The sequence below is a fragment of the Pseudopodoces humilis genome, chromosome 25, assembly GCF_049639895.1.
Source record: "Pseudopodoces humilis isolate 2021_Gansu_Grassland_sample_001 chromosome 25, ASM4963989v1, whole genome shotgun sequence".
Classification (NCBI taxonomy): domain Eukaryota; kingdom Metazoa; phylum Chordata; class Aves; order Passeriformes; family Paridae; genus Pseudopodoces; species Pseudopodoces humilis.
Window position 1 is genome coordinate 5,614,073 of NC_142224.1, and position 22,148 is coordinate 5,636,220.

Consider the following 22,148-nt stretch of genomic DNA (forward strand, 5'->3'; position numbering starts at 1 on the left):
CCTGACTGTCCCTGACTGTCCCTGGGCTGTCCCTGACTGTCCCTGACTGTCCCTGACTGTCCCTGGGCTGTCCCTGACTGTCCCTGACTGTCTCTGACTGTCCCTGACTGTCCCTGGGCTGTCCCTGACTGTCCCTGACTGTCCCTGACTGTCTCTGACTGTCCCTGACTGTCCCTGACTGTCCCTGACTGTCCCTGACTGTCCCTGACTGTTCCTGGCTGTCCCTGGGCTGTCCCTGACTGTCCCTGACTGTCCCTGACTGTTCCTGGCTGTTCCTGGCTGTTCCTGGGCTGTCTCTGTCTGTTCCTGGGCTGTCCCTGACTGTCCCTGACTGTCCCTGACTGTTCCTGGCTGTTCCTGGGCTGTCTCTGTCTGTTCCTGGGCTGTTCCTGGCTGTCCCCTGGCTGTCCCAGCTGTCCCAGCTGTCAGTAGGAGCCTTATCTTCCTTCTGCTCAGGTGTTCAGTGCCTCAGACAGGCAGGGCTGTGCCAGGACATTCTCTGCTGTCCCCTCAGCCTGTCTCAGGTCTGGCTCGGTGTCTGTGTGCCTGGCACTGAGAGATTCCTGCTGGGTGCTGCCTGCAGGGGATTATTAATTAATTATTAAACTGTAATTAATTACAGTTATTTGGGGGCTTTATGGCTAAAAAAGATGTAGCTGTGATTGTGCCCAAGAAGCCTCTGGGCTCTCCCTGGGCTCTGAGGAAGGTTTGAGTTCTGTGCTTGTTTCACTGTGGTTTCCATTCCTCCCTGGGATCCAGGCTGATCCTTGTGGATGGTTTTATTGGCACAAACTGGCAAAAAAAATTAGACTTATAGAATAGATCAGCTAAAAAGAGCCTGCAGCATCACCCAGTGCAGCTGCCTGAGCACTCCAGGGCTGAGCAGGAGTCAAAGTGTGTTCAGGGCATTGTACAAAATCCCCTCTCCAGGGTCTGACCACCTTCTTGTCTAAAAAACACCTCCTCATACCCAGTTTGAACTCAGCACCTCCCCTTCCATGTCCTCCACATCTCCATGTGCTCCTGGGGAAGCTGCAGAGAGCCAGGAGCTCTCCTCTGAGCCTCCTTTTCTCCAAAGTGGGCACTCCCCGAGCCCTGAGCCTGGCAGGAGGCACTCCCAGCCCTGCCCCAGCTCTGTTCCCCTCCTCTGGCTGCATCCAAGCCCCTCCACATCCTCACCCAGCCCTCCAGGGAGTGTTTTAGCTCTTCCCCCAGGGCTGCACAAGCACCCTCTCGTGTTCCCAGACACATTTTCCACCTTTTGGACGTAAAATCCACCTGGACCACACTCTGTTCTTTTGTTAAAAAGCGATTGATTCCAATTGGTGCAGGATTTTTTTTCCTGGACCAGGTTATTGGTTGGTGTCTGGCCTAAGCTCTTATAAAGTAACCCAACCCTTCAGAGCAAGCAGCAAATGCCCATTGCTGGGAGGCAGCAGAGGCTCCTCAGGGAGCTGCTTCCAGGTGGGATATTCTTTACTGGGATGGCTCAGGTGCTGCTCCATGAGATGCAGGAAAAGTTCCTCATCGTTGTCCTGCTGGCAGCCGGACTGTTGGATTTGTCTGGTGAGTGATGGGCTCTGTTCTGCTCTCAGAAATCGCTGCTTTTCTGCCCCCTTTGCTCTGCTCTCGGTGGTGCCATCAGCCTCAGGTGTGGGCAGCTCTGGGGTGAGGGAGAAGCTGCTCCCATTTGTGCAGCCCAGGGTTTGGGGGAAATGCTTTCACCCAGGGTTTGGGGGAAATGCTTTCACCCAGGGTTTGGGGGAAATGCTTTCACCCAGGGGTGAGTGACCCCTCACCAGCACATCACTGTGCTGCTCAGTCCCCAGAGAAAATATTCTCCCTTTAGGGCAAAACAAATGAAAAATCCCTTTTCCTCAGGCCCTCCAAGCAGCGCTGAGGATCAGGCTGGTGCTGCTGAAGGCTCGTTCAGAATCCCCTCTGCCAGGCACCACAGTCCAGCAGCACTGACACCCTGTGCTGCCTCTCCTTTAGGAACAGCTGTCCTGCCAAATATTCCTGACAGCACAAAGTCAGGGCTGGGTTTGTGCTGCTGCTGTCCCAGCCGAGCTCCTGGGGCTGCTGTCACTCACAGCCTTGGCTTTCCACCTTGCTGGGTGCCTGTGAGCATCCCTGGGAGGGCTCATAAATTAGCTGGGCTGGTGGAAGCAGTGTCCTCAGGCAGGCTGTTCTCATCAGGAAAGAGAAACTTGGGAAATGACAAAGAATATTCTACCCAATCAATAATTTTCTTCTTTTTGTGAAGCTGTTAAACCTCTGCTTTGCCTTTGTCAAAAGCCACAATTTAAATGCATAACGCTCAAGGTTTTAGATTTGTGGCTTTCCTGTCAGGTGCCTAAGGAAAAATGCTTAAAGTTTTTTTTGGGGGAGGAAAATCCATTTTAGTCTGTGGTTTGGAAAGTGTAATTTGGAACATCAGCCTTCTGATGGGAAGACAGAAAAAGTAAAATGTGTGGAGAAAAGAATAACCTTTCAAAGGCAGGGTCTGCCTTTTTCAGTGACAAAGTGGCTGCTTTGGGTTTGAGAGGTTGCCGTGTTCTCTCTGCTCTGTGCCAAAACAAACCTGCCTGGACACCCTGGGGGGATCAGGAAACTCCTGGTGGCACTGGGATGCTGGTGGAGGGGGAGTGCTGAAGGAGAGCCAGGGGAGGGAGCTCCTTTAGGTTTATTTTAATCTTGCTCTGCTGTGGAAGAGCTGCCAGCCTGTCCTTGGCCAGGGTTTCCCTCTCCCTGCATCTTCAGTGGAGATCAAGGGATTCCCTGTGGCTGGTTCATGCCTTGGGTCCTTCGTGTGATGCTGCACATCAGCAGCAGAGAATGAGGTTTGTGACAGCTGGGAATGGGACTGGGACTGGGAATGGGAATGGGAGTGGGACTGGGAATGGGAATGGGAATGGGAGTGGGACTGGGAATGGGAATGGGAATGGGAATGGGAATGGGAGTGGGACTGGGAGTGGGACTGGGAATGGGACTGGCAGTGCCAGAGCTCCAGTGTGGCTCTGGTGCAGGCAGTGCCTGCTCAGTTCAGCTGCCCTGAAGTGCTGCTGGAGCAGTTTGAGGCTGATTTCAGCTGAGCCAAGGCCTGTTCTCATTCCCCAGGTGCCTCCAGGAGCAGCCCTGGGATGCTGGGGCTGAGCTCTGCCCAGAGCAGCCCCGTGCCCATCACCAAGGGTGGCTGGGGTGAGCTGACCCTGCATCCCCAGAGCCCAGGAGCTGATGCCAGCACTGAAGCAGCCTCTGACCCTGCATCCCACCCCCGGGGAGCTGCAAACACCACAGCTCTGCTGCCTGGGGCCGTGCCCGGAGCCAGGAGGGCCCAGGATGGACACGCAGCTCCTGGCAAGCCCTGGAGCGGCTCCACACGGGGACCACGGGCCCCCGCAGCTCTGGCACCGCAGAGAGAAGCAGAAAGTCCTCCTAGGGCTGGGCTCAGCCCTCCCAGCTCCAGCCCAGGGCTGCCCCGGCCCTCTCGGGGCGCAGGGACCCAGCAGGACCCTCCCCAGGGCACAGCTCTCTCTTCCCCTCCTGTCAAGCACAGGGAGGTGCCAAGCCCCAAACCTTCTCCTCTGACCCCAACGCTGGGTTTTCACCCAAGGAGAGAAACGGCAGCATCTGCATTTCCCCCCAGAGCTGGGATTTCTCTGGGAGGAGCAGGGGAGGCCTGGCTGCCCACAGGAACGCTTCCCACTGGGAAAAGGGCCCCGGGCACGATCCCTGCAGCCCGGCCTGGCCCCGGGGCAGGGGTGGATGCTGCAGTCACAGCTTCTGCAATCCCACCACAGCCAGCTCCAGGGGCCCTTGGCTCAGGCTATGCCAGAACAGCACAGGCCAGGCCCGTTGGGTTTCCCCCTCTTGTGTCTCTGCAGCAGGAGACCACAGGCAGCAAAGGCAGCAGCTCAGCCTCAGGTGGAACAATCGGTTCTGGACGCCCAGCCCAGCTGCCTGCTCCTCACTCCCCCCTGCCAGGCAGTGGAAATTCTTCATTCTCCATGAAAGCTCCGGCTCCTGATGAGCTCCTTCCATCTCCATTCCAAGCTGGCACAAGTGATGGACCACAGCCCCTCTCTTTGCACAGGGCTCCCACCTGCACCAAACACGTTCCCCCAGAGAGCAACAGGAGCTCTCAGGAGATGGCAGCTCTGGCTCTGCAAGGAGATGCTGCTCCTTGGGCAGTGACAGGGAGACCTGGAAAATCTCCCTCCCCTGACAGCCCACAGCCTTCTCTGAGCTCATCCTCATTAATCCAGTTGTGGATTTCCACATTAAAACCTTCCCCATCTACTAAAGAGCTCAAAGAAACACCACCTGCCCTCTCCCCAGGAATGCCCACCTTTGGGAATGGTGACCTCCAGCCCTGGGATTCTATCCCAGCAGGGCTTCAGCCTCCTGGTGCCTCTGCTCCTGCTGGTGCTGGGATGCAGCCCATGGGCCTCCACACCCCGACCAGCTCACCCACATCTCCTGGCTCTGGGCCCCAGCTCCAAGGAGCTTCTGCCCCTCCTGTGCCTCGGGGAGCTTTGGCTGGGATGCTGCAGGTGAGCACAGGGAGAAGAAGCAAGCCTGGTTCTCCTCCACTGTCCCCAGCTGCCAGCCCTGTCCCCAAACCTGGCTCTCCAGTGCTGTCCCCAGCTGCCAGCCCTGTCCCCAGCCCCTCTGGAGCTCACAGCCACAGGGACCAGGCAGTTCCCCTTCCCAGCCTTGTCCCTCCCAGCCCCACCAAGCTGGGAGCTCCTGCTGCTCTGCTGCTCTCATCCCCTGCCCAGGGAAGCTCCACCACAGCACTTCCCACTCCAGGGGTGCCCCGTGAGGTCCCAGCAGCCCTGGCACAGGCTCTGGTGCAGCAGTTCAGGATGTCCCTCGATGCAGCTGCCAAGAACCTCAGCACAGTCAGAGGTGACGCCCTGACCCTGCTGCCCTCGTCCCCACACTTGTCCTTTGTGCTGAAGAGCACTGATGGCACGATCTGCCTGCAGCCCATGCAGGATTCCCCTCTCCCTGCAGAATTCCCAAATTCCAGCCTTGGGGGGCTGCTTTCCATCCAGGAAATCCTGGCAGCACCCAATTCTTCAGTGCTGGAGCTCGCAAACTTCCACCTGAGCCCTTCCAGCTTGGTCCTGGTCAGGCCTGTGTTTGTCCTGCTGCCCAGTGACACAGCACGCTCCCAGGTGCTGCCCTCTCCTCTGGGTGACCACAGGATGGCCCAGCTGGCCACAAGTGTGGGCACAACCAGAAGCAGCCAGGACATCCCAGTGAAAGCCAGTCCCTCTCATCCCCCTGGGAAGTCTGTGGGACCTGGAACTGCTCTGTCCGCTGTGTCCAAGCAACAAGCAGAGAGAGCAAAAGTAAATTCTGAGCCAGTGCCAGCAAATCCTGTTCCTACAGCCCTCAGGGGCTTGTCCCCAGCTGTTACCTCAGCCCCAGGGCATGTGCTGGACCCCAGGACGAGCCCCACAGTGCAGACCATGCCCAGGCTGCCTGAGGAGATGCAGCTTCCTGCTCCCCATCCCCAGCAGGCCACGGGCACTGATTTGCTTTCCTTGTCGGCAGAGCCTGGTACCTCCCCTGTGCCACCAGAGCTGGTATCCACTCAGAGCCTCCAACCATCCCCCAAAGTGTATTTCAGCACTGAAAGGCCCCAGTCTTCATCTGGAGCTCCTTTCCTGGCAACAGGGGAGCCCCAGGGTTCCCCAGAGCCTGCCCAGGCTGGGAGCAGCACAGGGGCTGCAGGGCAGGGGGGCTCAGCGCCCACCCCCAGCCCATCCTATGCCCCCTGCACGGGGTGTTTGCCTTCCAAACCCCTGCCCAGGGCACTCCCCAGCTCCAAACCCCTGCAGCCCTCCCCTCAAAGGCTCCTGGGCACCGAGCTGCTGCCTTCTCCAGTTGCTCCCAGCACGTCCTCGGCCTCCTCCGCGCTTCCAGCTGGGAATGAGCAGAGCACAGTGGGCAGCACAGCCCGGGCTGCAGCCCCTGTGCCTGCCCCAGCAGCACAAACCCCCAGCACTGCTGGAAAACCTCGTCTCACTCAGCGTTTGGAGCTGGGATTCACCCCCACCGTGCCTCAGCCCTTCACAGGCACACGGAGACCAGCACCAGAGCAGACTCCGCTCTCCACAGAGCTCCAAAGGGAAACAAGGATTTCTGGGCAAGCTCTGGCTGTGGTGACCCACACAGGGATGTCTGCCAGTGCTCCCACACCTGCCCCAGCTCCTGCTGAGCTCTTCTCCCAGGCCAGCACGGGACAAAGCACGAGAGCTGGGAGCAGCAGCAGTGCAGGGAAAGCAGGAGCTGCTCTGGGATCCAGCGTGTCTCCACGGGCCGTGCTCAAGCCAAGGACACCACAGCCGCACCCAGCAGCCCTGGGGAACGAGCTGGCTTTAACTCCCACCCCAGCTGTGGCCACAGGCTCTGCCCCTGCCCTGGGGGACCATCCCAAACCCAGCCGGGGCACTCCTCACCCTGCAGCCAAGGGTGTCACCTCTCCTCTCAGGGAGCTGCTGCCCCTGCCCAGCCCAGCCCTGCAGCCTGACCCCAGCGTGGGGCTCAGCTCCTCAGGGACCGGGGAGGGGGCAGCAAGGAGAGGTGCAGCCCCCACTCAGGCACCCGTGTCTGCACACCCAGCATCAGCCAGACTCCTGCTGGAGGAGGTGTCCCATGCTCTGGAGAACATATCCCACCCTCTGGAGAGCGTATCCCACCCTCCGGAGAACATATCCCACCCTCTGGAAAACATATCCCACCCTCTGGAGAGCGTATCCCACCCTCCGGAGAACGGATCCCACCCTCTGGAAAACATATCCCACCTTCTGGAGGTATCTCACCCTCTGGAGAACATATCCCACCCTCTGGAGAGCGTATCTCACCCTCCGGAGAACGTATCCCACTCTCTGGACGAGGTATCCCACCCCCTGGAGAACGTATCCCACCCTCTGGAAAATGTATCCCACCCTCTGGAGAAGGTGTCTCACCCTCTGGAAAACATATCCCACCCTCTAGAGAACGTATCCCACCCTCTGGATAATGTATCCCACCCTCCAGAGAACATAACCCACTCTTTGGAGGTATCTCACCCTCTGGAAAACATATCCCACCCTCTGGAAAACATATCCCACCCTCTGGATAACATATCCTACCCTCTGGATAATGTATCCCACCCTCTGGAGAACATATCCCACTCTCTGGAGGAGGTATCCCACACCCTGGATAACTCATCCCACCCCCTGGAGAATGTATCCCACCCTTTGGAGAAGGTGTCTCACCCTCTGGATAACATATCCCACTCCCTGGAAAATGTAACCCACCCTCTGGAGGTATCCCACCCTTTAGAGAATGTATCCCACCCTCTGGATGAGGTATCCCACCCTCTGGAGATATCCCACTCCCTGGAGAATGTATCACATCCTTTGGAGAAGGTGTCTCACCCTCTGGAGAACGTATCCCACCCTCTGGAGGTGTCCCACCCTTTGGAGGAGGATGTCACGGAACTGGGCACTGGTCACTCCAGCCCTGGCACGGCTGCCCTGTCCCCCACACCCACAGCAGTTCCTGTCCCTGCTAATTGGCTCGTTAATCAGGGCACTGATGAGCCCGCTGTCCGTGACCCTGGGCTGCTCCCAGCCAGGGGCCTTAGCCAGGAGCCCCCGGCCGCAGAGAGCCCCTGGCTGGGTGCTGCGGGCACTGACTCAGCCCAGGGGCTGCTGCTGAGCACGGAGGGGGCCGAGGAGCAGGGCAGGACGAGGGAGGTGACAGATGGAGCAGCTGAAGGCTTGGGGACAGCGGTGACACTGGAGCCTGGAGCCCTGCGGAGCGGCTCCCAGCAGAGGAGGGGGCTGCACTCGGATATCACCGTGCTGGACGGGCAAGTACCCCCGGCCCCTGCTTTGGCTGCTGCTGTTGCAGCATTTTATTATTAGTTTTTATTCATTTCATTCGTAGTTTTATTCATTTTATTCCCTTTTTTCCCTTTCTCCCCAGCCTCGCCATCGTGAGCGACTCCTGCGGCTCCGGGAACCACTCTGTGCGGCTGAGGCTGAGCCCTGCAGGGGACACGGTCCCCGGGCCCCCTGGCCCAGAGCCCTCCCAGGACACCTTCCTGGCCCAGGTGGCCCTGCAGGGTGACAGCAGCCAGGCCCTGCTCCAGCTCCACTCGTGCTGCGTGAGCCCCTCGGCCAGCGCCGGGGCTGCGGGGGCCCAGTGCTGCCTCTTCCGCAGGTGGGAAAGGGAAAAACCCCCCTTGGGCTGGGATTGATGGAAATGAACCGTCCTGTCCCCCCCGGGTGCTGGCACACGTGTGCAGAGTCCCCTTCTGCTGGGGAGGCTCATCCCAGGAGAGGGGGTGCAGGGATGCCAGCCAGGCTTCTCCACAGCCCATTCCGGCATCCCACCCGCCTGCTCCAGGCCAGGGGAGCGCGAGGATTCCTAAGGTGGGCTTTGGAAATCCACTGGGTGTGAAATGTGTGCTGCAGGCAGCTCAGGGGCTGGGTGGCACACTGCAGCAAAAGCAATCTCTGAAACAGCTCTGCTGCCCTCGGGCTCTGAGCAGGGCAGGCCCTGCTGGTGTTTTGTGGATTTTCCCGTATCTGGGATGAGGAAGCAGGGCTGTGCTGGGGACTTTGTGCAGAGCTGGGATTTGGAGCTGTTGGCTGTTTGTTCCTGCCAGGCTGCCCTTGGAGTGCAGACACATCCAGCTGCTGAAGGGTGGCAGCTCCAGAGCCACCAGCTTCTCCATCCAGCTGTTCCAGATGTTGAACCACTCCGTGGCCTACCTGCACTGCGAGCTGAGGCTCTGCCTGCCGGGCTGTGAGCAGGTACTGAGGGCAGCTCTGACCCCGCAGCACTCAGGAGGGATTTGGTGCTTCCAGAGTCTCCAGGGTCACCCCGTGGCCACCCCAATCCTCTGTAAAAGTCTAGGAGTTAATGGTGTGGGATGGTGGCAATAGTCAGTGATCCCTAAGAAAAGGAAATTAGGGAATAAAGGTTTACACGTGTGCTTGGGCTGAGAATTGGCAATTCACCTTTTGGAATGACAGCAGAGCTGGAAAAGACTGAGGAGACCCAGGGCCCTGGGGCAGGAGGTTCTGTTCAGGACACATCCAGGTGTTTTCCCTGTCTCTCCCAGGGCTGCTTGGAGAGTGTGGAGCCCCTTCCCCAGCCCAGTGACAGGACCAGCCATGGAAACCTGCACAACCTGGTCTCCCTCGGGCCTGTCTGGAGGATGAACAACAGGTTTCTGTACAAACCAGTGGAAGGTGGGGCTCTCCTTGTTTTAATTCTCTTGCAGAGGTTTTTTGCTCAGCTTTTCCTGCTCCAGGGAAAGCAGCACATTTATTAATCACTTTCTTGATTAGATTATATCCCAACAACTCCCCACCTTTGCTTTGGCCTCCCTAAGTCCCAGACATGGGGATTTAGTGTCACATCCAACAGAGTTCCAGCCAGGAGACACAGCCAAAGGCACCCTGTGAAGGAACTGAAGCTTTAGGAGGAGGAAAGGGGAGAAAAATGAGGCAGAATGTTCTCAGTCTGTAGAGAATTGCAGCATTTTGGAGCAGAATGAGGGTGGCCACAGGTCAGGAGTGTTCGTAGGTGAAATACAGAAGCTTGTTAATGTTAATTAAATGTTTATAGCTATTAGAAAAGAGTGGCACTGAGCTGGTAAAACATGAGAGACTTCTCAAAGCCCACTGGCGCCATCCCTGACTCCTCGTGTCTTTATCTGTGCAAAGAACATTTCTGACTGCTCGATTTCCTGTCTCTCTCTGTGTCCAGGCTCTGCTCCTGCCATGCTGCTGCCCATCCTGCTGGGATCCCTCGCTGCCTGTGCTGTCCTGGCCACTGCTCTCATGGGGCTGTGGCTGCAGCACCGGCACAGAGCCAAGGCCAGCCCTTATCCCTGCTCTGGAGAGCTCCAGGGGCTGTGATCCCGAGCCCTGCTCCTGCAGCTCCCCCAGAGAAGCAGCTGGATTTGCTTTGCTTCCGTAGAGCTCCTGCTGAGCCAGGGAGCAGGAGATGCCACCTCTGCTCCGAGCCTGCCGCTCCCTCCTCCCTTTCCTTCTGCATCAGCGGCTCCACAAACTGCGGGGTACAGAAGGAATCCTCGTGGTGCTCCAGGGACAGCAGAGCTGGAAGCCCAGGCCAGGCTGGGCACAGAAATGGGGAAGCAGAGAGGAGATGGGGGCAGGTGAAATACAGCACTGTGCACTAGAGCCTGCCACCAGGGAGAAACGGCAGGGAAAATGATGGAATTGGGAGCGTGGACAAGACTCAAGAGCTCCAGAGATGTGTCCCTTCGGCAGAGGGAGTGACCAGCAGGACTCCTCACCTCCTGCTGCTCCTGCCCTCGGAGCTGCTGGCCCAGAAATGCACCTGGCAGGTGTGGGGAGGGAGAGGAGCAGCAGCAGCACGGACCCAGCGTTCCCCCAGCGCCTCCTCCTCCTCCTGAGCTGTCTGTAATAAACCTGAGCATTGCAGTGTTTGTCTGGTCTGTGCCTGCACCTGAGGGAATGGGGCCCGTTGTCCTCAGCTCCAAAATTGAGTTAGCAGGTGGGAATGGAGGGGAGCAGAGCATCACTCTCAGTGGGCACTTCCTGGGGAGTGCCAGGGAATTGGCAACAAACCCTTTCTAATTGGGTTTTTATTCTCCCTAGAAGGCTGCAGAGCCTGGCTGGCTTTTTTTCCTTTTCCCCCGCTTCTTTCCTTAAAAGAAGAGTCCACTACCAGAGCCCCTCATGTCAGGGCAACAGAAGTAACTCACATTTCCACCTGGGTCAGCCTTCCCACAAGGATTCCTCAAGGTTCTGCTACAGAACTAAAAATCCCAGTGGCAGTGAGACAATTAACCTGCAGCAGTGCTAATTGTTATTTGTGCTGCAGTGGCACTGAGGAAATCAGCACCACCTTGTGTGTGACACTGAGCTGCCTCCAGAGAGAGCTGAGGCATTAAAGACACAAATGCACAAGACCCAGACGAGTTTTTAAACCCCTTTCAAGCTGAAGGTGTGGGTGCTGCTTCTGGTGCTCACATGGTGAGGGTTAAACTGCTCTGACCAGCCTTTGTTCCTCCAAACACCCATTTCCAGGGATTTGACAGCAGCTTTTATTTTATCCCTGAAGGAACTGCTCTGCTTTACCACTTTCTGGTATTTCTGCTGAGGTTTTTTCTCAGGCTCCATGCACTTATGTGCTAGTTCTGGTTGTTCAGGAGTTTTTCCTGTTCTTTATCTTGCTGGAGTGTTTTCCACCCCTCCATCCAGCTGCTTCTGGGGTTTTTTTTAACTCAGTTTTTCATCTTGCTGGAGTGTTTTCCACCCCTCCACCCAGCTGCTTCTGTGGGGTTTTTCCCTCTGTTCTTTCTGGTGTGTTTTGCACATCTCTCGTGTACAATTCTGCCTCGTGGATTTCTCTCTTCCCCTCAAGCATCACCCACTTCCCCACCTCCCTTTCCCCCAGGCCGTGCCGATGCCTCAGGTGAGGAATCCCCTCCTCAGCACGGAGCAGCCACGAAAGGATTGTTCCTCACACCATTTCCCACCTGGAATTCTTTGAGGATTTGCCCATCCAGTGCTGGATACGAGCGAGCAGAGCCACACTGGCGAGCTGGAGCTGAGCCAGCTCCTGTGTGAGCTGAAGGTAGCAGCAGTGAGGATCTGCCCCCAGGTGAATGCACCTGTCGTGGGGTGCCTCCCCTCCCTGGGCAGGGCAGGAGGAGCTGGCTGTGCTCCCCAGCAGCCAGGCAGGAGCAGGAGCTGTGCCATGGGTACGGAGAGGGGCCGGCAGCTGGGCAGCCTGACCGTGTTCAGCAAGGAGGATTTTGAGGATGACTGGGTGCGAGTGGCCAGCGGGGGCTTTGGCCACGTGTACCAGGTGAAGCACAGGAGGTGGAGGACGGTCTATGCCGTCAAGTGCTCCCCGTACCTGCTGCAGGACTCCAGCACGGACAGGTAACCCCTGCTCTGCTCTGTCCGTCCCTGCTGCGCGGACCTGGGGGTAAAACTGTGGGAAAGAGCTCCTGCTCCTCGGGAAATGCAGGGTTGGGCACCCAGAGGGAGTGGGAAATAGGAGCTCTGCCTCTATCTTCGTGTGTAGATGAGCAAAGGGACAGAAGGAACGGGGCAATAGGACAGGGCTGGCACCAGGGCTGAGGTCAGCACCTTAAACTTGGATAAAAGCAGCCTGGGGGCCGATTTGCAGCTTCCACTGCACACGGGGGCTGATGTGTATCAATCAAACTGAATTAACCACCAAAATCAGCAGGTTTAGAGATGTGGGGCAGAGGATTTACAGCTGGTTTCGCTGCCCTGCTCCCGTAGCCTCCAGACATCTCTTTCCTCTCCGTGGTGCATCTGCAGCTCCTCTCTGCTTCTTGCTCTGTCTTTCACCTGCAGAGACTCTTCTGGTGCCCAGCTCGTGTCTGGAGATGGAGCAGGGCCAGGTAATCACAGCCACTGCTGATAACACATCCAGCACAGGCAGAGCTGATGGGAAAACAACCGAGTTGGTGAAGTTATTTAATTTAAAATTTTATTCCTTTCAATTTGGGAGGATCCTGCCTGGATAAAAACCTCACTCTCGTGTGATTTCTTGTTACTGACAACAACTGAGCTCAGGCTGAGCACTGACTGTCCTCAGATATTACATTTGCATTTTTTTCTTGTTTGATGGAGGGGAAAAAAGAGTCAAATAATCAGTTTTACTTCTGTGTCTTATCAATTGTAGTAAAATACCTGAGATTCCTCAGCCCATGGGTAGGTCTCTCTGTGAGGAGCCTGCTAGAGGAAGTCTGGCAGAAGATTTTGCTTGGCTGAACCATTTTAGATCAATTAATGGCCTGGCTGAATTGCTGGCAGCTCAGCTCCATTCCCAGGGTGTGCTTTTTAAAGGCACTCCTGGCACTTTGCTGCTTGGCTGCTCCCAGAGCACCCCAAACTCGTTCAGCAGGTCGGGAGAGGTGAAACTTTGGAGAATTTGGAGAAGCAGGTCTGCCAGAGCTGGCAGAGAGGAGCAGACGTGCCTGGGTCCCCCCTGAGCAGGGTCACAGTGCCCAGGGACAGCAGCTGCAGGAGAGCACGGAGCTGTGCCTGCTCCTGGCATCCTGCTGCCACGGAAACCCTGGGAATTTCACGGAATCACAGAGTGGTTTGGGTGGGGAGGAGCCTTAAAGCTCATTTAATTCCATCCCTGCCATGGCCAGGAGTACCTTCCACTATCCCAAGCTGCTCCAGCCTGGCCTGGGACACTTCCAGGGATGGGGCAGCCTCTGGGAATTCCATCCCAGCCCCTCTCCACCCTCACAGGGAAGGATTCCTCCCCAGTATCCCATCTAACCCTGCCCTGTGGCAATTTAAAGCCATTTCACCAGTGTGACAAGCACAGGCTCTCTGTCCTCGCTGCTAAGGATTGAAATAAGTACAAGTTTTTCATCTCTTTCCCTTTTTATTTTGCCCAAATAAACCTCAGCTCATTTTGAGAAGTCACACCACCTTCTATGTCAGATTTTAGTGTGGAGAAGATCATGGTGTGGCAGCATTATCACCAGCTCAAGGGGGGATTTGGGATGGATCTATTTGGGCAGGCAGTGCTGGGAAAGGCTGGGTATCACTAAGTTACTACACAGTTACTGAGCCTGTGAATTGACTGATAACATTTCCTTATTTTTTTATTTTCAATTTTCCAGGACCAGCATGAACTGCCTAATGGAAGAGGCAAGCAAGATGGAGAAAATCAAATTCCAGCACATTGTCACCATCTACGGGGTGTGCAACAGCCCTCTGGGGATAGTGATGGAATATATGGCCAGGGGGTCCTTGGAGAGAATCCTTCCCACTCACAGAATGTCCTGGCAGCTGAAATTCCGCGTGATCCATGAGATGGGCTTGGCCATGAATTTCCTGCACAGCATGAGCCCTCCTCTGCTGCACTTGGATCTGAAGCCAGGGAATGTCCTCCTGGATGGGAACATGCACGTCAAGGTATGGCCTTAGTGCTGGCTTTGTTATTTCTCCAATAAGAGCGAGGTTATTTCTGCCAAGCGAGCCCAGAATCCCAGTAAATCAGGTTCTTCAGGAGCACTCCATGGAAGATTGACCTGTGGGGTGTTGAACAAGCAGCTGGTGAGCAAATTACACGGTGTTCCCAAGATCATACAGGGAATCTGGGCCAGCACTGGGAATTTAAGGCTCCAGCTGCACTCAGTGGCTGCAGGTTGTCAGGGTTTTATCAGGTTCCAGCCGCTCACACCTCCTCCAGTCCCTGATCCCGAAGGATGGGAGGATGCCCAGGTGACAGCAGGAGGGATGAGTGTGAGCATTTTGGGGCAGTTTCCCTGTTCCTGCTTGCAGATCTCTGACTTTGGGCTGTCCAAGTGGATGGAGCAATCCAGCAGGATGCAGTACATCGAGAGCTCAGCTCTGAGGGGCACCCTGAGCTACATCCCCCCCGAAATGTTCCTGCAGAACAGCAAACCCCCGGGGATCAAGTACGATGTGTACAGGTGAGGGCTGAGCCAGGGCACCCAGGGGTGTCCTGACACACAGCAAGGGGGGCTGGAACGCTGCCTCAGCTTGTTCAAATTCTGGTTTTCTGCCTCGTGGAACCTGGGGAACACACTGGGGTGCCCCAGTCTCAGAGGTGGAGACTGAGGGAGGGGGATTCTCTGTGGGTAATCATCATCCCAATGAGGGAGCTGCGAGCTGCACTGCCCCAGGTGCCACCACACCCTGTTCCCATAAACCCGGGCGAGATCAGAGCCCAGAACAGCCAGTGCTGCTCTTTCATCACAGATGCTGCTAAGATTGATTTTAAAACAATTCCAATATTGGCTTATCTGCCTCAGTGTTCAGCTTCATTTTGGTCAGGAACAGGCAGAGATTTCAATTTGGCTTTTGTCCTTTTGGGCAAGGAGCTTTGCAGCACATCCACGTGAGCTCCGTGCCTGGAAATTCCTCAGCTCCTTGGCCTTTACAGCACAGAGAGACCCGAGGGAAGAGGGAAAGGAGGATTGGCACAGCCACAGGAACTTGCAGGAGCCAAGGGCTCTAAACCCCAATGTGAATAAAGTGGAAAAAAGGCACTGGAGCCTGACTTTGACAGGAAAGGCTCCAAGTCACTCATTCCCTGCACAGGGTGATGACCCCACTCTTAAGGGAGACGTATTAGGCAGAATCATAAGGCCTGAACCTTTTGGATCCTTTCATCTGGGGGATGAAATCCTTCTGCTCTGGGAGATTAAATTTTTCCCTCCTGAGGAGCTTCCTTCCTGACCTTCCCATTTCTCAAGAAGGCAGAAGCAATAAGTGCATTTAACCTCCAAGTGCTCACAGTCTCTCCTCTCCCGCAGCTTCGGGATCGTCATCTGGGAGGTTCTCATGCAGAAGAAACCTTACGCAGGTAAACACAAACCCTGCAGCTGTGGAGTGTTTCTTCCAGCCCTCTTCCCAGGGAAAACACCCAGAGCGTGCTGGTTCTTTCCAGGGGCCAACATGATGGCCATCATCGTGAAGGTGGCAGCGGGGAAGAGGCCGGGGCTGGAGCTGGTCAGGGACGACTGGCCCGGGGAGTGCCACCAGATGGTCGACCTGATGAAGAGGTGCTGGGACCAGGACCCCAAGCAAAGGCCGAGCTTTGCAGGTGGGACTGGGATGTGGATTAGCCAAGGCTCAGCCCCACAGGTTGACAAGCAGGGGATAAGTTTGTGTCCAGTTTTCCCAGTTACATCTCCCAGGTTGAACAGCTTGGTGCCCTTTTGCTGTCTCACATCCCCTTCATCCCTCTGCCCTCCCCTCCCACGTGGGTCCTGCCTGGCCCTGGAGCCCGGGGCAGCCTGCCCAGCTGAGCTGCTGTGCCCTGGCAGATATCCCTGTGGAGACAGACGTGCTGCTGGCCCTGATCCAGAGCCTGGTGCAGGACCCGGAGAACGAGCGCCTGGTCAGGAAGATGTCCCACAAACCGGCCATCTCCAGGAGCCAGCAGGTGAGGAGAGCCCCCCTGGGCCACTCAGGAAATTCCAGTGAGTCTGCTCCTTGTTCTTACCAGATCCTGAGGCTGTTTCCCCTCCCAAAGGTGCACCTCAGCACCTTCGCAGGGTGTCTGCACAGGCTGTGCCTCTGTACTTCATTTATGGGGATAAGACACTTGGAAATGAATTAACAAATGCACTAAATGATAAATGGTTAGAGAGGAAAACCCTTTTCTAGACCTGCTCAGGTGACCTCGGTTTATCATGGTGGCCTTAGACACTAAAAGAAACTCGAGCAAACACAGGATTACAGAGTTCTGTTCATGGCACAAAACTGAGGATGTTCCAGTTTGAACAACTCTTACAGAAATGAAAAAAAAAAAAAATAGTTATAAATTCCCACATTTCTCTGGCTAAGAAAAAAATTCTGGATCATCACAGCGTAATCCCAGCTACTGGAGTAATTATGCCTAGAAAACAGGGAGAGATTGGAGTTGGGAATTATTGGTATTTAGAGGGTTTTGTCAAGCTGTGCAAGAAACCAGAGGCTTGAAGAGGTGGGGGCTTGGGAGTCCCTAAACAACAGAGGAAATAATTCTGGGATGCTGCCATGCAGTCAGGAAGCAGAATATGTGTGTGTTTGGGAGTAAAAGAGCACGAGGGGGAAAAGCTCATGGATATCCAGAGATCACCTTCAGGCTCCCCCATTCCTGCTGTGTCACGATTGGCTGAGCTGAGTTTTGGGTGCCAAAACAGGACTGGATAAAAAAACCTCTCAGATGATGACACAAAACTGCAGAGCAGCAGCAAAGGACTTTGTGCAAACATTACAGAATGCAAATAAACACTTTGTCTTATCCTTTTTCTTCCCTCCTTTCCGAAAACAAGAGTGACAAAGAGGAGCTCACCTTCCCCCCAGACACCAGGAGTGGGGGTAAGTAGGGGGCTGGCTTTAGAGCTGAAAATTAAAGAAGGGGAAGCTATAAAAGCTGTCTATTTGTTGTAGAAGGATATGGCTCATAAGGTTTTCCACGTGGGTGACATTTTAAGTTAAGGAAAATGAACTATTCAGGAAATAGACACCGAATGTCCCAGGGCACGTCTGGCCTTATTTTACATTAGTTATCTCTCAAATGACTTTACTTCATGTCATTCTACCAAGAGTCTCAAGCTCTCCCTCCCTCCTTGGGGGTTTCTCACTCGGTTTCGCTTTTTTTCTCCCGTTCTGTGTCCCTGCCTTTAGGCAAGGCCAAGGAGGAGGCTGCTGGCCCAGCTCCGGGCGGGGAGGCCGGGAGCCCCGAGGAGCTGGGGCCCGAGGAGCTGGGCAGGCTGCAGGAGAACGGCCTGACCCTGCTGCACCTCATGGTGCTGCAGGGCAACGTGGGCAAGGTGCGGCTGCTGCTGGGCCGCCGGGCCGGCGTCAACAGCGCGGCGGGCGGCGGCTGCACCCCGCTGCTCGTGGCCGTGCAGCGGCGCCTCCCCGAGATCTGCTGCGTCCTCATCGAGCACGGCGCCGACGTCAACGCCGCCGACGAGGACGGCTGGACCCCGCTGCACTTCGCGGCCCAGCACGGCGACGACCGCACCGCGCGGCTGCTGCTGGACCACCAGGCCCGCGTCAACGCCCAGGAGCGCGACGGGTGGACGCCGCTGCACCTGGCGGCCCAGAACGACTTTGAGAACGTGGCTCGGGTGCTGCTGTCCCGCCAGGCCGACTCCAACACGCAGGAGGTGGACGGCAAGACCGCCCTGCACGTGGCCGCGTGCTTCGGGCACGTCGGCCTGGTCAAGCTGCTGGCCAGCCAGGGAGCCGACCTGGAGAGGAAGCAGAAGAACCTCAGGACCCCGCTGCACGTGGCTGTGGAGAGGGGAAAGTTCAGGGTGGTGCAGTATCTGCTGAAGAACGGCATCTCCGTCAACAGCCTGGACCAGAACCACTACAGCGCCCTGCACCTGGCCGTGGCCCGGGGCAAGTACCTGATCTGCGAGAAACTCATCAAATACGGGGCCAACGTGGAGCTGAGGACGGACAAAGGCTGGACCCCCCTGCACCTGGCCGCCTTCAAGGGGCACGTGGAGATCATCCGGCTGCTGAAGGGCAGCCGCGCCCGGCTGGATGCCAAGGGCAGCATGGACTGGACGCCGCTGCACCTGGCCACGCGCTACGGGGACGAGCCGGCGGTCAGCGAGCTGCTGCGCTGCGGGGCCGACCCCAACACCCCAGAGAGGTCCCACTGGGCCCCCCTGCACTTCTCCGTGCTCAGGGGCTCCTTCCTCAGCGTCATCAACCTCCTGGAGTGCCGGGCCGACGTCAATGCCAGGAACAAGGTGGGCTGGACCCCGCTGCACCTGGCCGTGCTCAAGGGCAACATGGCCATCATCAAGACCCTGCTGAAGGCCGGGGCTCTGCTGGACGTGGAGGACATCACCGGCTGCACGGCCCTGCAGCTGGCGGTGAGGCACCAGCGGGAGAACATCATCACCCTGCTCCGGGGCAAGGAGTCCTCAGGGAACAAGGGTGAGAACAGGACTCTGAACGATGCCAAGATTGCCAGGCTCGTCCCAGGAAGGACAGATCTGTAAATTCATCAGCTCTGGAATTTGCAGCATGAGCTTTCCCACGTCAGGTGTGATGTCTTAAAGCACCTTGTCCTGTCACCTGCTGATTGCAGGAAAATATTTCCCCTTTTTAAATGGAAGGTTTTAAGCATGAACACTAAGAGAGTAAAAGAAAATGAGGTTATTTGATGGCAAGTTCTTTTCCCAGCTTGTAGAAGGTTTTGGCTTGGTGGTACTTTAGGCAGTGCTTTCCTACTGAATCCTTCCTGAGCAGGGATTTATGCACCCCCTGTTCACGCAGGCAGTGCTGAAGCTGTGCACAGCACACACACGCCTTCCACAGCTTTTATTGCTTTTATTCCATGTTTTCCTACAGAGAAAATTGGTGTAAAATGGCCCTGGCACAGGTGGGAATTGAATCGTGAGATTCTCACCTGCTGCTGGCACAGCAATGTGTCAGATTTCCTGACATCTCCTTTCTGCAACAAGAATCAAATGAGGCAGGAAAATCACTGGGAGAGAATATTGAAATGGATGCAGCACAGGGAGCAGAAATTCCAGAACAATCACACACGAGATCTGGCTGCTTGCAGGTCAAGGTTCGAGTCGTGTCTCTGGGGGGAAAATAATTCCTGGTTTCCTTCGGGAAGATGTTCCAGAGCTCGATCACTCCAGTGAAAAAGATCTTCTTGGTGGATTTGCTTCCCTCATGGCAGTGAGCAGTGCTGTGTGCAGCTCTGACAGCCCTGCTGTGACTCCTGTCCCCAAAAGTGCCTGCTGGGAGGATGACTTGTGGTGGCCTGGAGCTGGGCAGAGGCTGGAATAGAAACAAACAACCCCAGCTCTGCAGGGAAGCTGTTATGGCCTGACAGCGTGAGATTAAATGGGTTAAAAAGAGGGGTTAAAAAGCCCAGCCTCTACTAATTTTGTTTTCACTTTATATCAGCTTAAAGTATTGATGTGTGCTGTATTCAAACCCAGTTTTTCATGATGCTTTGGCACCAAAGCCTTTAGATATAATTTAAAATAAATTGTAATGAAATGATTCATTTTTAACATTTGCCATTGGTGAAGTGAGGAGCTGGGCAGGTTATGAAGTGAAATGCTGGTGACATTTTGGGTTGCAGGGAGTGTAAGAAATGGACTTTTTTTATTGCATCCACCAAAAGAAAAAAAAAAAAAATCCCAAAAACTCTTGGCATTTCCCTGATTTACCTGCTCTTGATATTCTCTAATTTTGTCCAAGGAGAAAGGCCTGGCTAGAAGGAATTCGTGGGATGCTCAGCCCTTCCTGTGCAGCTCCTTCCCTCAGCTTCAGCTGTATTGATTCAGGAAATGTCTCCCCTGCTTGGTGTCAATTGAAATATTTACCCAGAAAAAAGAAATCCAATTGCCACATAATTCAGCAGCTCCTTTCTGTCCCTGCTCCAGCAGAAAAACAAAACTCAGCTCGTATGTCATGGAATGTTCTCTAAAAGAGCTTAATTAAATTTATAATGAAAATAACAGGGGATTAAGAAGATACGAGGGAAATACATTGCTCTTGCAGAGCATTCCAGAGGTGATAGAAGCAATTTGCAGAGAAAATTACCTGTTTGCTGCTCAGTTTCTATAGAAATTAAATGAGTCTTTACAAACTCTGGAAAAGTGCATTCCAGCCTCCGCTTTGTGACTGTGCAACTTGCAGCTTATTTCTAAAATTATTCGTAGATCTCCATCCCCCCCCCCCCTTTTTTTTTTCCCCTTTTTCAACTCCATTTCAGTCTTTTGTCCCTGCTGATAGATCTGCTGCTGATTATCTCATGTTCTCACCCAAGAGCTGCCAAAGTTCACAGCCAAGGCAGCTCCTGGCAGGGCAAGGCAGCAGCAGCAGGGCAGAAACCTCCTGAACAGCTTGTTTAGATTCAAAAAATCAAAACTGTTGACCTTCATGCCTCAAAAATCGTGGTTTTAAGGTAGCCAGAGCTGCCTGGGTGAGCAGGATGGTGCTGCTGATTTTAGCAGGGAGTTCTGTGGAATGACCCTGGACATCCCTGTCCTGTAGCAGCCCCAGACATCCTGAGCCACGGGGATATTTCCAATCCAACTGCCCTTCAAAACCCCCAGAGAACCCCAGGATGGTTTGGGTTGGTCCCTCGGTTAAGAGGGAAAACCAGAGGGGGGAAATTCGAGGTCCCTTAAAGGTGATCTTGTTCCACCCCTGATGGCAGCTGGAGCCACCCTGAGCTCTGTAAATCCTGGGATGCCATTTGGGCTGCTCCCCTCCCCAGCATTTCCATCCAGGATATCCGTGGGGAAACGGGGTGAGCCCCGTGTTCTCCACAAACAGCACACAGAGAAACCCAGAGTAAAGAAATCAACAGAAGCAGGGGATGTTTCACCAGGGGTGGAAGCTGGCATTGATTTCCTAAGTGCTCTCTCAGTGCTGGATCTGACTGTAATACAAATTTTCTGATGTAAAATTCGTTTGAAGGGGAGATGCTTGTTGTGATCAAAACGTGGACATTCCCGTGAGAAGCGTGGCTCTCCTGTGAGGGAATGTTCACAGGAAAATGTTTGGAAGTGAAGTCGGTTAAATCCACGTTTTGCATTGCTCCTGCTTCCCAGCCACTGTGATTTGTTTGTTTGGCAGCGCTGCAATTATGCAGATATGGGATTAAATTAAAATTAAAATAATGCTGCGTTTTAGAGGAAAAGAGATCTGAATAAATACAGCTTGTGGGGGGAAAAAAAAAACTTATTTTTAGCAGAAATGCTTGTTTTTTTCCATAGCCCCTTAGGTGTGGAAAATCAAGATGTTTCTGACAGCAGTGATGTGAATGTAGGAGGGAGTGATTTTAATGTAAGAAGGAATAGTGAATTCTCTGTGTTTCTTTTTCTTGCAAGGAGGTGGTTGTAGGCTCTGTGCTGTGGCAGACGTCAGTGTGAGACGTGCCTGGCTCCTGCTCAGCCTTTCCACGGCCTGGCAGAATTCACCCTGCTCCCTTCCCAGCTCTCCCCAGCTCCAGGGAGGGGTTCTGTCCCCTTCCCTTGCAATAAATCCACGTTCTCACCTCCAAAAGCAGCTCCCCACCCAGTTCCATCAGTGCAGGTGTGAGCTCCACTTCCATTAGAATAATGGGAAAAGGGGCCTGACTGGGAATCAAGGAGCACTTGCTGTTTCCTCCTAGCAGGCATCTCATCCCCAGCAAGTTCAACATCTTTTGATCAGCTGCTGCTTTCCTCTCCTCTGGCTCAGAGCACAGCAGGGAACCCTCCTCTTGTGCAATTTGCTGCTGGCCTCCTTCTCTTATTTGGGAAAAAAAGCCCCACAAAGCCACAAAAGTGATTGTTTTTAAAGCCTGAGGTTCTTGGCAGTGAGAGGTGGAGTTCAGCTCTGTGGGGACGGGTTGGGGAGGAGATGTCACAGCTCAGACTCATTTTGGCAATTCAGTGCTCCTCACACCCTCTGTGGCCTTGGGAAAAATCTTTTGTACCCAAACAAAGCCCAGGGAAAGATTTATATCCCTCCTGCAAGAACAACAGGGCACCTCAGAGGTTCAGAGCCATAAATCTGCTGCCCAGCCTGGGCTTGGGAGGTGGTGGAACCATGGAATCTGTGAGTCTAAAAACCTCTTTT

At 54.9% G+C, this 22,148-nt stretch overlaps 2 protein-coding genes across 2 annotated transcripts; both read left to right on the forward strand.

Annotated features, from left to right (window-relative positions):
• Window positions 1–1,484: 1,484 nt before the first annotated feature.
• LOC148182598 (uncharacterized) lies at window positions 1,485–9,938 on the forward strand. The gene is made up of 8 exons (XM_088066722.1): window positions 1,485–1,566; window positions 4,129–4,556; window positions 4,785–6,914; window positions 7,593–7,876; window positions 7,993–8,229; window positions 8,678–8,825; window positions 9,137–9,266; window positions 9,787–9,938. Exons 1-8 carry the CDS (start codon window positions 1,485–1,487, stop codon window positions 9,936–9,938), a joined length of 3,591 nt encoding a protein of 1,196 aa, XP_087922848.1.
• Window positions 9,939–11,769: 1,831 nt separating this feature from the next.
• Window positions 11,770–18,553, forward strand: ANKK1 (ankyrin repeat and kinase domain containing 1). Its single transcript, XM_014259787.2, has 8 exons — window positions 11,770–11,957; window positions 13,691–13,985; window positions 14,355–14,506; window positions 15,353–15,402; window positions 15,487–15,642; window positions 15,866–15,984; window positions 16,859–16,904; window positions 17,214–18,553. Exons 1-8 carry the CDS (start codon window positions 11,770–11,772, stop codon window positions 18,551–18,553), a joined length of 2,346 nt encoding a protein of 781 aa, XP_014115262.2.
• The last annotated feature ends 3,595 nt before the right edge of the window (window positions 18,554–22,148 follow it).